This window comes from Peromyscus eremicus, chromosome 8a (assembly GCF_949786415.1).
Source record: "Peromyscus eremicus chromosome 8a, PerEre_H2_v1, whole genome shotgun sequence".
Lineage (NCBI taxonomy): Eukaryota > Metazoa > Chordata > Mammalia > Rodentia > Cricetidae > Peromyscus > Peromyscus eremicus.
This window is the reverse complement of record NC_081423.1, coordinates 80,477,173-80,491,157: the sequence shown is the minus strand read 5'-3', so window position 1 is coordinate 80,491,157 and position 13,985 is coordinate 80,477,173. Positions and strand designations below refer to the sequence as shown.

Below are 13,985 nucleotides of genomic sequence, written 5' to 3'. Positions count from 1 at the left end.
GGCTTGGTGGTGCACACCTATAGTCCCAGTACTCAAGCCTGAGCAGGTGAGCTGAAGTTTCAGCCAGCCTGGGCTACATAGTAAAACTCTGGGAGCTGGGAGTTTGATTGTGGTTTTTTGAGACAGAGTCTCTCTCTCTCTATGTAAACCTAACTGGCCTGGAACTCTCTATGTAGACCAGGCTAGCCTTGAACTCACAGAGAGCCAACTACCTCTGCCTTCCAAATGCTGAGACTAAAGGCATACGTTACCACACAGGGCCTTATGTAGGTTTTAACAGATACTAATTTAGTTTACTAGGTGGCCAACATGATAATTAACCCTGCTGGGTTTTTTTTTTATTTTATTTATTTTTTACTCATTTTTTTATTTCAGTGCACTGGTGTTTTGCTTGCATGTATGTCTATATGAGGGTCTCAGATTCCCTGGAACTGGAGTTACAGACAGCTGCCATGTGGGTGCTGGGAATTGAACCCAGGTCCTCTGGTAGAGCAGTCAGTGCTCTTTACCACTGAGCCATCTCTCCAGCCCCAACCCTGCTGTTTTTTAAAAAAGCTTTGTTTGGAACTCACAGAGATCCACCTGCCTCTGCCTCCCAACTGCTGGGATTAAAGGTGTACACCACTGCCACCTGGCTTTTGCTATTATTTTATTTTGCCTGCATGTATGTCTGTGCACTATGTGCATGCCTGATACCTGCAGAGGTCAGAAGAGGATGTTAGATTCCTTAGAACTGGAGTTACAGATGATTGTGAGCCACCACGTGGGTGCTTAGAATCGAACCAGGGTCCTCTGCAAAAAGGAATTGGCTGGTGCTCTTAACCAATAAGCCATCTCTCCAGCTCCTAATTAGCCCTGTTTTATAGATGAGAAAAAGAAAACATAGAAATAACCTGACTTGCCCAAGGTCATAAATTAAAAGATACTAAAGCTTAGACCAGTGTCCTTTCCTGTTTTCTATCTAGTGTCCAATTTCGTGGCTTTAGTGGTTAATGCCTGGCTTAGTAAAGATCATCAACAAAAATTCTTCTCTTTAAATATTATTATAAACACATAGAACATCTTACATTCCTAAGCCATGTGTTAAAATGTTTAACTTTTCCCTCTCCCTGCTATCTGTTCCTGTGTATGTGTCACAGGAGAGCGTGATGACGATGACAGAGGCTTCCTGAATTTGTTCCATCTTCTGCATGCTCAGGCGAACTTCCATAAGGAGGTGCTGTATTTGACCATGAATGCCTCCTCTTCCTAAGTCAAGAAGCTTGTCACTTAAAGATTGTGTCTCCAGACTAGTGCTTAGGAGAGTGGCACTTTTTCACATCCAAGGGTAGCACCTGTTGGACTTTTGATAATCTAATTACCAGAAACTCCAGCTGCACAGGATTTTAGCTGTAACTGTTTCATTCTGATTAATGTAAAATAACAGGCAAATCCAAGAATGTGTTGTTACTTTTCTGGAAAACAAGCTCTGCCTCTCCAGATCTTGGTAAACTCAACATCAAACCAAAGCAGAATGTTAACTGTCCAAGAATCTGCAGCCAGCTCAACCTGTTTGTGTGGCTCTTTGAAGCAAAAGCTAACTCGGCTTTATTAAGAACAGATTCACATTCATTAACTCGTGCTATCTGTTCACTTTGCATCGGCTGGGCAAATATGGCCCAAATGTTTTGTGAGGATTTGTAATACTGTGTTTTAGAATGTGCATTATGTAAGTCACATTCCTTACCACCTTCTTAGCATATGGTTACAAAATAAATTTTATATTTCATTTATATTTTGTATGAATTAACAGAAAAAAATTCCAAAATAAGTATGTGTGGATACATATATATGTATCTTTTTATACATAGAGACACATATACATATATTTCCTGCAAGACAATCACACAAAAGGTCTACAAAGAGAGGAAGGTGTGTGTATGTGAGCTATATAGTCTTCAGATAATGGAATCATCTTGTAACTTCCCTGGGGATTAGAGCAGAGAATTGCAAGCAGGAGAAAAACATAATGAAAGTAAATAGCTCTTCTGCTGCCAAAACAATCTTCACAAGTGACTCCCCCTTCTTGGTAAGACATTCCCTTGCCCCAGAAAGTCGGGTTTGATGATGGGAACTGAAAGCACACATGGTTAGAGTAGCCAAAGAGAGAAGATGGGGCAGGGGGAGAGAAAGTGTTTGTGGATCCCAAAGAACTCTAGGCCCATTTAGTAGACCTACCACCCACCTTCACCTCTACTTCCTATGAAGGTAGTATAATGCAAGGGGCCTCTGGAGCCCTGGCTTTCTCTTCTTGAAGCCTTCCCTCCAGGCAAATACAGGGCTTTGTACATGCTAAGCATGCACTTTACCACTGAGCTGGATCCCTAGCCCACTATCACCTTCCCACTGGACTTTTCAGGGGCTGTCCTCTTTTCCTCAGAACACTGGGAGATAAGGAAATTATCTTCGGTGGCAGGGTGTAAAGAAAATCCATAGATTTTTAGCAAAAGGGCTCTGAACATTGGATAGGACTGAGGAGTAGTGAAAATTGTGGAGAAATAAGAATTGTGATAACACCTTCAATGTGGAAGGATCAAAATTAATTGCCTTTTTGTTGTCCAATTATAATTCTACTAGTGGGAAGATTTTTTTTCCCCCTCCGGAGTTTATTTGAAGATTTAGGGGGGAAAACATTCTTTTTGTTTTGTTTTATTTTGTTTTTTTCGAGACAGGGTTTCTCTGTGTAGCTTTGCGCCTTTCCTGGAACTCGCTTTGGAGACCAGGCTGGCCTTGGCTTTTATAAACCTTATTCATTTTCTTCAGCTCAATTGAAGAAATGATCTTCAATTAGCCTGGGCAGCCTATGGTAACAGCAAGTACCAGAATGCAAAGTAACACCTCAGAGCATTGATTTTTTTTCCTATGTCTCTGATTTCCCATAGCCACTTTGGAAAAATTACTATTTTTACCTCTCAAAACACTAGTGATTTCAAGTTGACATTAGCTACCACATCCAGCTCTGAAGATTTTGATAAATAGATAACTTCATTTTATAGGGCTAAGAGTACTACTGTCTGCTCTTACAGAGAACTTGGGTTCAGTCCCCAGCACCCACATAGCAACTTAAAACAATCTGTAACTCCAGTTCCAGGGGAATCTCATGCCTTCTTCTGGCCTATGCAGGCATACATATGGTGAATATCCATCCATCCATTTATCCATCTATCTATCCATCCATCCATCCAGACAAAACACCCACACAAATAGAGTAAATATAAATTTTTTTCTAAAAGATAATTTTATTTTCTTAGAGAAATGTGTCATTATGAAGTTTGTTTTAATTCCTTGAATTACATAAGTCTCCACAAAAGTTATTTTTAGAAATTTTATCAAAGAAGCATGTTTTAATGAAAACAATTTATTTTCTGTACTGGAAATTTAACTTAGAGCTAGATAAGCTAACTCACACTAGATAAGCATTCTACTACTGAACTGTAATCCTGGATAATTTAAAGTTTCTTTTATTGGAATCTGTGACTCTTTGCACCTTTGTTGGCATAACTCACTGCTATAAATTCTTTCAAATTCACATAATTTTGTTAATCTTGATTATTATCCTCTCTTGTCCAGAATTTGGATCAGAAAAAAATTTAGCCTAAGACTGCAGTATATATCCTTTTTTCCTTCCTTCCTTCCTTCCTTCCTTCCTTCCTTCCTTCCTTCCTTCCTTCCTTCCCTGTTTGTTTGTTTTGTTTTGTTTTGTTATTTATTTTTCAAGACAGGGTTTCTCAAGACAGGGTTTCTCTAGGTAGCCCTATCTGTTCTGAAACTCTGTCTGTAGATCAGGCTCGCCTCGAACTCACAGAGATCCACCTGCCTGAGTGCTGGGATTAAAGTCGAGTGCCGCCACTGCCTGGCTTCTTTTTTTCTATCTTTAAATAGTAAATTGACAAGTTTTCCATTTAAATGTTAATAGATAAAATAAATTTGGAAACAAATCTGTGGTTGCTATAATTCAGTGATCCAGTTGATTTTGCTGAGTACATTTGTCATAAAAAATAAAGTGATTTTGAGTTTTAAAGAGGGACATTAACTTGAAGGAAGCATTTATTCGATGGTTTAAGTAACAGGCAGTCTGATTAACCACAAAAAATGGACCATTTGAAAATGAGTAGACTGAAACACTAGAACTGACTAGCCTAGAACTAACTAGAACAGTCACAAAAACTGCGAATTTTCCACCAGCCAGACAATTTCTCCTGTCTGTCCAAACCAGATCAGTCTCCATGATCACTGGAGATCCAGAACCCCAGGATGTCTTTTCCCTTGGCCTCCTTTGGCTTCGGTTTATAGGGTAGGCTTTCCTTCTCCATCACTACATTGCTTGTGTTGTTGTTTCTGTACACATAGCATAACATGTTACTACTTACTTTAGAAACTGAAGTTTCTATCTTATAATGACTATCTTAACCATGTGAAGCCATAGATTTCTCTCACACTGTTGTAGATAATGCCTTCTGTCTCCTCAGTCAGTAAGTAGCAGTTCATGAGTTCCAGAGGCAAAGTTCAGCATTGCTCATCAGCAACTGCTTGTAAGTTCCTTCTCCTAGGCTACTCTGTTTGCACTTGCAGGACTTTATTGTAGGGTAACTGCTCACCTTTGGAGAGCAGAGCCAGCATGAGGTGCCCAGGAGGTGTAATGGCAGAACCATTTTATATCTAAGAAATAAACACTATCCTCTTTGTGGGATTATTGTCAAGGTCAGCATCCTTATGTAAGTAGTACTCAATCACATGATTGCAGATTTGTATATGCCTTTGACAGCCTCTGTGCTTACTGGAAACCTTATTAGCACTCCACTAGCAGTGTGCACTGTTATCTCAAAAGCATTGTGTTGTGCTAAACATTTTTGATACCTAATATTGTATTTGTTAAACTTTATTTAATTTCTTATTCATCTTAATAAAATTAAGTTTAAAGTGGGAATATTTCGAATATGTTTAGAGTTTGTTATTATTTCAGCCATTAACTTTCTTGAATGTACTTCTCTTTCTTTAAACTGTTAATTTTTTTTTCTCCTTTTTTACACAGGGTCTAACTATGTAGCTCTGGCTGGCTGGGAACTATGTAGACTAGGCTGGCCTCAAACTCACAGAGATCCACCTCTGCCTCCTGAATACCGAAACTGAAGATTTGTGCCACCATGCCTGGATAAGCTATCAATTAAGCTCTACAGTGATTTTAAAAACAGAATTGTTAGAGCTGGTTGCATGCCTATAATCCCAACACTTGGGAGTAGGGGCAAGGGCAGAAAAATTGCTGCTAATTTGAAGTGAGCCTGTTATACATATCAAGTTCCAAGCCAGTCAGAACTGCATACACAGCAAGACTTTGTCTCAAAGCAACACAAAAGTAAGCACTCAGTTTCCAAACACGGGGATGGGGACTGAAGGCAGCACCTTGCACATGCTAGGCAAGCACTTCACCAGTAACCGCAGCCCAGGCCTGCACCTCTGTTTGTTCCATGCTGAGGATGAAGCTCCAGGCCTGAGGCATGCCAGAGATACACTCTACTACTAAGATACAGCACAGGCCCCAGGGAATTGTCTAAAAACTGTGTTACAGACATTTCTGATTTATCTATCTTATCCTTAATAGTGTAGCATCCAAAGATTAACTTCATTTACTAGCAACTACTCAAATTGAGTAGTAATCTGTAAGTAGAACAACATTGTACACTGTTCTCTTTAATTCAGAGACCTCTCCAAGCATTATTCCAATTGCTACTAAAATAAAGATGTTTTGATTATTAGTTTAACACCAGTTCCAAATCCCTAAATAAACAATTAAATATTGTGTGTTACTAGCAACTTCCTGAAACTACAAGATTTCAGTGTCTGTCTGTCTCTTCCGTTTCTCCTTCCCTTCAGTTGGGAAGGGGGCAGACGCAACCCAGGATATTGCCCAAGATAGCTAAGTGATCCTCATGTGTTTTTAGCTGGGCATGGTGGTGCAAGCCTTTAACTCCAGTACTTGGGAAGCAGAAGCAGGTGGATCTCTATGAGTTTGAGGCTAGCCTGGTCTACAAGTTCCAGGCTAGCCAAGGCTACACAGTAAAACCATGTTTTTTAAAAAAAAAAATATTAGCCGGGCGGTGGTGGTGGTGGTGGTGGTGGTGGTGGTGGTGGTGGTGGTGCACACCTTTAATCCCAGCACTCGGGAGGCAGAGCCAGGCGGATCTCTGTGAGTTCGAGGCCAGCCTGGGCTACCAAGTGAGTCCCAGGAAAGGCGCAAAGCTACACAGAGAAACCCTGTCTCGAAAAACCAAAAAAAAAAAAAAATATTAAGCCAGGTGGTGGTGGTGCACACCTTTAATCCCGGCACTCAGGAGGCAGAGGCAGGCAGATCTCTGAGTTCAAGGCCAACCTGGTCTACAGAGTGAGTTCCAGGACAGGCTCCAAAGCTACACAGAGAAACCCTGTCTCGAAAAAACCAACTACAAAATTCAGTGTTTTAATTGTGCTTCAGAATGCCGATATACATGTAGTTTAAATATGAAATAAAGTATTCTCCAGCTAGACACAGTAGTAGTTCATGCCTGTAATCCCAGTACTTGGGAGACTGAGGCAAGAGGATTGCTGCAAGTTCAAGGCCAGCCTAAGGTATGTAATGGATTCCAGGCCAGCTGGAATTATAAATAAATAAATAAATAAATAAATAAATAAATAAATAATTTTTTTCTAACTATTCGAGAGGCAAGAGGATCACTTGAACCCAGAAGCTTGAGACCAACCTGGACAGAGCTTGGATACAGTCTATACAGTCTAAAAAAATAAAATGTTATCTGGACAGTGGTGGCACATATCTTTAGTCCCAGCACTCATGAGGTAGAGGCAGGCGGATATCTGTGAGTTCCAGGACAGCCTGGTGAGCTCCAGAACAGCCAGGGTTGCACAGAGACCCTGTCTCAAAAAAACAAAAATAAAGAAAATGTTTTGGTTTGGTTTTTGAGACAAGGTCTCACTATGTGGCCTGGGAACTTGCTCTGTAGACCAGGCTGGCCTCAAACTCATAGACCATGCACTTGTCTCTACCTCCCAAGTGTTGGGATTAAAGGTATATGCCACTATGCTGGGCAAAATAAATTTATCAGAGCTGGAGAGATGGCTCAGCAATTAAAAGCAATGGCTGCTCTTACAGAGGACCGAGTTCTATTCCTAATACCCACTTGTTGGCTCACAATTGTCTGTAATTACATTTCCCGGAGATCTGACACTGTCTTCTGGCCTCTGCTCCATGGGCAACAGGCACCGTGTGGTACACAGATATACATGCAGGCAAAACACCCATATACATGAGATAATAATAAAAGAAAGTTTAAAAGTAAATAAGTTTATCAAAACAAAACAATACTAGCACTGAAGAGGTTGAAACAGGAAGATGAAGCCAGCCTGGCTATTTAGTGAGACAAGTAATACAACAGAAAGCTACTGTTATTTCTGAGTGTATTACTGCATGGATGTGTAGGCACAAAGTAACAATTCTCCAAAGTTTCTTTCTTTTCTTTCTTTTTGGTTTTTGGTTTTTGAAACAGAGTTTCTCTGTGTAACAGCACGTTGGCTGTCCTGGAACTTGCTTTGTAGACCAGCCTGGCCTTGAACTCTCAGAGACCCCCTTGCCTCTGACTCCCAAGAACTGGGATTTCACCATGCCTGGCCAAAGCTTATTTCTTAAAACTATGGAGCCAGCTGATGAGATAGTGCAGCAGTAAAGGTGCCTGTCTGCCATACTTGAAGGCCTGTTTGATCCTGTGGACCCACAGGTGTAAGGAGAGAACAGGCTCCCACATACAGGCTGTGGTACCCATGTACACACACACACACACACACACACACACACACACACACACACACAGAATGGTTTTTTTTTTTTTAATTATGATGTTGTATTTTATAAAAAGCATGTTTAAAAAGGCTAGTCTAAGGCCGGGCAGTGGGGGTGCACACCTTTAATCCCAGCACTCGTAAGGCAGAGGCAGGCGCATCTCTGTGAGTTGGAAACCAGCCTGGTCTACAGAGTGAGATCCAGGACAGGCACCAAAACTACACAAAGAAACCCTGTCTCAAAGGAAAAAAAAAAAAAAAAAAGGCTAGTCTGGGGCTGGAGAGATGATCCCATGGTTAAGGGCATCTACTGCTCTTGCAGAGGACCCAGATTCAGTCAGTTCCCAGCACCTACATGGTGGCTTACAGCCATCTCTACTCCGATTCCAGGGTATCTGATGCCCTCTTCTGACCTCCCTGGCCCCTGCAGGAACATGGTGCACAGACATAAACTCGGGTGTGCAACACATACATACAAGATAAAATAAAGAAAAAGTACAGGGTAATCTTTCTGTTTTTATGTTGTGCCCATGTCTAGCGGCTTACGGACCTGACGTACGACTGAGATCAGCCTCTGCCCTCTCACTGAATTACTGACAAGGTGTTCCAGTTCTATATGGGTACAGACTGAAGAACTTGCTTCATAAAACTTCAGAGTGAGCCTGATTAGAGACTACACCATAGAGATTGAGCCACCATAATTAACTCTGTACTTTGGATTCCTTTCAGTCTTGATACTTGCTTAGCTAAGGGTACAGAACTGCTGTCTTGGTAGAAAATTGTAGTTTGGGCCAAGCATGGTGGTTCAGGCCTGTAATCCCAGCTCTTGGGAAGCAGAGGCTGCTAGGACTTCAAGTGTGAAACCAGCCAGGGCTACATGAGAAGACACCCCCCCACACACACACAAACCCCTATCTCAAGAAAAAAAAACAGAGAAGGAAGGAGAAGGGAGGAAGGGAGGGAGGAAGGAAGGAAGGAAGGAAGGAAGGAAGGAAGGAAGGAAGGAAGGAAGGAATTGGAGTTTGAAATGGTCAGATTGTGCTGAAGTCAGAGAAATACTTGAGAGTGTAATGTGCCCCTGAAGATCACTCCTAATATATCAGTGTTTGAGGCCATGCTTTTTACATTAGTGAATTACTTAGGTCCACATTGTCACATAACATTTTATTTGTTAATGTGCTAACACCACAGGCAAATTAGCCCAAATAATATTTGCAGTAAATAAACATATTTTCTCCTCAAATTTATCTTGCAGTTGAATTTTCATTATTAGGTATTGTGTTAAGGTGGGCACACACCTTTTAATTTCAGCACCCAGGAGGCTGAGGCAGAAGGACTGAGTTTGAGGCCAGCCTGGGCTCCATAGCAAGACCCTGCCTGGAACAAAGCCATTTGGGGAAGGATGAGAGACTGTAGTAAATTACTAAAATTGTCTAGGGATTCTGCTCTTAGAGATATCATTTCCAAAGATTAGACAAGAGTTTTAGATTTTTTGTTTGTTTGTTTTTTTGTTTTTCAAGACGGGGTTTCTCTGTTTAACAGCCCTGGCTGTCCTAGAACTTGCTTTGTAGACCAGACTAGCCTTGAACTCACAGAAATCCGTCTGCCTCTGCTTCCCAAGTGCTAGGATTTAAGACAGGGTTTCTCTGTGTAACCTTGGCTGTCCTGGAACTCACTCGGTAGACCAGGCTGGCTTCAACTCAGAGGTCTGCCCACCTTTGCCTCCCGGGTGCTGGGACCAGAGCCATGCGGCACCTCCTCTGATTGTGAGTCTTAAAATTTTAACATGGGAAGGGATAGGACATCTTTTCCAGTCTAGGAACAAACTAAAGCCCTAAAGTTTAAATGTCGTACAGAAGGGCATTTATTCTGTTACCAAGACAACAGCATATCTTGTCTGCATTTTTGCCATTATTATTTGTAAGATGTGAGGGTCTTGGGCTTGAGTTAGTGGAGTGGTAGAGTGCTTGACTGGAATGGATGAGGCACTGGGTTCAAGCCTGAGCACTGCAAAAATAAAGAATATGAAGAGATGAGTTCTTCCTTAGCTGCCCAAGTAGTCCTCCTTTCTTACCTCGGGGACTACAGGTTCACCACCACATGCAGGCTTGTCCAGAAAGCCATTTAAGATGCAAATTTGTGACATACATTGCACAAACTTCAATCTCTCTCTCTCCTTCCCTCAATTTATTTATTTATATTGAGACAGGGTTTCTCTGTGTAACAGCTCTGGCTGTCCTGGAACTCACTCTGTAGCCCAGGCTGGCCTCAGACTCACAGAGATCTGCCTGCTTCTGCCTCCCAAGTGCTAGGATTAAGGGTGTGCACCACCACCGCCGGGCTATTTTTAAATTTTACGTACATTGGTGTTTTGCCTGCATGTATGTCTATATGAGGGTGTCAGATCTTAGAGTTACAGACGGTTGTGAGCTACCATGTGGTTGCTGGGGATTGAACCCCATTCCTCTGAAAGGGCATCCAGTGCTCTTAACCAAAGAGCCATCTCTCCAGCTGTGAGTCTGAGGCCAGCCTGGTCTACAGAGCCAGTTCTAGGACATCCAGAGCTACACAGAGGAAACCCTGTCTCAAGAACCCAAATAAATAAATATAGCAATTGAACAAAATAGCATTACAAAAAACTATTAATTCCTTCTTTTTCCTTGTTTATTTTTAAGCTAGAAAAGAAAATCAGTGTAGAACAGTTATGATGGTGTCTCTCTCCAAGGGAATAATAGACACCCCAGATTCAGGCCAAATCTACTCTGTATCCTAAAACATGTTTGTTTGTTTGTTCCCCAACCCTAACTGGTCAAAGAAATATGAAAACAGTTTTGTTTTGTTTTTTTAAAACAAAAGGAACATTTAACAATCAAAAAGTGTTTTAAAACCCCCCCTGCCTTAGGGGTAAACTTTATTTTCCTAAATTAATATAGACATTTTGTTTCAATGCTTTATAGGTAGGCACAAAGAATAAGAACTTCACAACCATATCTCTCATCAAATAAGAAGCTGGGGACAAATGGGATAAGGAGGGAAGAAATGATAAATTTTTAAGAATGCAAATGGAGGGTTTTTTGCGGGGAGGCTGCAGATCAAGGGAGTCCGCACAACTCAGACTGTACGGTCTATAAAGACATTGAAGAGACAGAAGACAAGCTGAATTTGCCCTTGAGTTCACAAGGGTATGCCTGCTCGTGAAACAGAAAGGAAAGAAAATGTTGGCATCGTGTGCAGTTGCATTTAGACCTAGGGAAAGGCTGCCCGTGTGAACGTTTGAGCAGTTCTCCACTGTGACTTTACTGATTCTACATTTCAACCTTCCACATTTTCAGTACACCCTGTCTACAGCTTAAACACATGCAGCAGCTGCCAGTGGCATCCTTGAACTCCTGATGTCCCCAGGAGTGCCTCTGCCTCACAGAGCCCCTGCTTGCCAAGGGTTAGCCGCATCCGGACACATTGGAAGAAGTCAGTTGGGCCTCCGGACTCCTGCTCTTGGGCAGAGCCCTCTTGCTGGACGGGACAATACCGGAGCTGTGGGAAACCCAGAAACAAAGTGCTCAGCTGGGAACTGCAGACAGGTACCTCTACTGGTCAGGAACTATGGAGAGATCTGAGAGGCCTCCCTACTCTTCCATGCCAAGTTCCAGAGCAGGGAAAAGTGGGCACCTCCCCCAGACCTTACCCCAAGTAAACTTCATTTGCTATTTTTCTCAAGTGGGAATGAGTTACTAGTGAGTTAATGAATGCAGTTGTGCCAGCAGTAGTGAATTAATGAATGCAGTTATGCTAGCAGTTTTGGAAACCACCCTGCCCCATACATAAGGATGTACTGTAGTCATCGCCAGTAGAAAACATACAACTTGGTTTTGCATCTACCTGGAAAAAGAAATTAGGATATGATAGTCCCTCGCCACCATCTACATCCCTCTCTCCCCTCCTACCTAAAGCCCAGTGCATTGTGAAGTTTATTTTTAAGGAATCACATTTTAAATTGGTTCCCAAAGAAACCTTGCCTTTCTTGTTCTTTTCAGATTGATCCAAGAAATGCTACGTCAATGTGTCTGAGAAATAGATACAAAAACAAGCTCTCTTTTCATTTTGTTTTTGAATCAATACCCGAATAATGACCCGAAGCAAAAATCCACCGGTGCGTCAGCAAGCAGGATGCTCGGCGCTTCAGCTCCATCCTTCCCCCTCGCAGCCCCTGCAGCTCCAGGCCACTAGAGCAGATAGATAATGTAGGACAGAACCACCAGGCCTATGATGGCAAAGAACATGAGGATGAAAATATCCAGCATGGCGCAATACTGAGCAGGGGAGTCGCCTGGATTCCGGGGAAATGCGAGCTGCAAGCGTGGAGGTCGGTCAGTGCAGAGAAATGGCTCCTATTCCCTCCCGCTTCCTGTTCCCTCCCCCTCCGGGGGACCTGAGGCTAAAGGATGCTGCAACTCCATCAGCAGCTTACTCTCCACCTCCATCATCACAGTCAGCCAATCACAAAGCCCACGGTGGGTAACCAGGGAACAGCTACTTTTAGACCAGGCAAAACCGGAGAGGTTCGATTTCTTCCCAGGAAGCCAGCCCCGCCCCTTTGTGTGGAACCGCTCTCTGTATTTAGATACAGTTTCTGCACTGAGTGGGCTGCCCGGGGAGGTGTGAGTGGAGGATCTCTACTGACCCTTCAGGAACGGATTCTCCTGCCTGCCCTCTTCCTTCTTCCTCTCACACCTCTAGCAATTTATCTCAGAAAACTAATTGTTACCAGTTGTGTGGGTCATCTGCTAGTTCAAAGGGGAACACGGAAGAAGGTCTCATGTGGTCTCAGGGGCATCCCTGGCATGGACGCAAGTTTTACGCTGTGCCAGGGATTGCGCACGGGGTGATTTCAACCGCTCTGAAGTCTGTTATAGCCTGGACTCTGAGATGGTCAGGAGCCTGCCTTACAATATTTCACAGCTTGTCAACTGTGGGCAGGACTCAAGGCAAGGCTCTCACAGTGCTAAACCCATATCCTTTCTCTCTTTTGTTTTTTCAAGACAGGGTTTCTCTGTGTAGCAGTCCTTGGCTGTCCTGGAACTCCATTTGTGGATCCTCCTGAGTGCTGGGATTTTAAATAGCGGCACGCACCACAACTGCCTGGCCTAATTCCATGTTCTTTTTGAGTCCACCTCACACTGGCTTGTCTTGTTGGTCTGGGAGACAGGAGGTCTCTCCTCTACCCTTTCTGTTCTGTCTTTACCCATACTCACTTTGTCTCCTCGGAGAGTTTAGCCCAGTGTCATCCTCAGAGAAGACTGAGGAACCTACACACCCACTCCTGGGTAGACAGTGTCTAGAAATGCAAATTTAAGTTGGTTTTTTTTTTTCCTTTTTGTTGTTTTTTGTTTTGCTTTGAGAGTCACATGTAGCCCAGGCTGGCCTTGATTGGAGTCCTCTGCCTCCACCTCTCGACCTCCAGTCAGCTTCCAAGTGGTTTCTTCTAAGGGAGCAAAGATGGATGTCTTATTAAAAGTCAGTGATATGAGGCCCAACAGCAGGGCTGAGAGAGTAAAAGTACCTTGCACAAAACCTCACGACCTGAGTTCAAGCCCTGGGCCCTACATGGTGGACAGACAGAACTGACTCCCGTAAATTGTCCTGGGGTGTCACACATGTCCTGTGGTGTAAACACATACATACTTGCACAAGCATGCACAATAAATAAAAAAATAACGTTAAAAAGCCCATGCTTCCTCAGTGAGATATTTTGTTGACTTCTGCTGTGTGTGTGTGCACCAACTATTTATTATAAAAAGGAAGAAAAATCCTGTAGGCCAAGTCTGAGGTCTACATCCTTAGCCTCACCCCAAACAATTTATTTGAAGGGCCCAAGCCTTGAGATATTAGGAACCCCCTTCTAACACGAGGCCTCAGGAGCCCCGGCCACTCCCAGAAGAGGAGCCTTCCTTGAGCAGACAGTCCAGCAGGTGACAAGTGACAGTTCCAGCAAGGCATATCAATACCAGCTGAGCAGGCTCTTCTGATGCTGTTGGGCACTCTAAGGTGCCAGCCAGCTCCTTCCGGGGGGGACACTGCTGGACCTGCCTTTGTGGGAACTCCCCGGACCTGGAGCACTCCCC

The 13,985-nt window shown here is 43.0% G+C and overlaps 1 protein-coding gene across 2 annotated transcripts in view; it reads left to right on the top strand.

Annotated features, from left to right (window-relative positions):
- Positions 1 to 11,431, top strand: part of Fbxo47 (F-box protein 47) — a 40,208-nt gene extending 28,777 nt beyond the window's left edge. The window contains exon 11 of one of the 2 annotated variants that reach the window (XM_059271662.1): positions 10,821 to 11,431. In XM_059271662.1, the coding sequence (XP_059127645.1) occupies positions 10,821 to 10,837 (17 nt within the window). In that variant the 3' untranslated portion in view covers positions 10,838 to 11,431. Of the gene's footprint in view, positions 1 to 1,139; positions 4,969 to 10,820 lie in introns of those variants that run through there. The other variant, XM_059271661.1, reaches the window with a different exon arrangement.
- Positions 11,432 to 13,985: the final 2,554 nt, after the last annotated feature.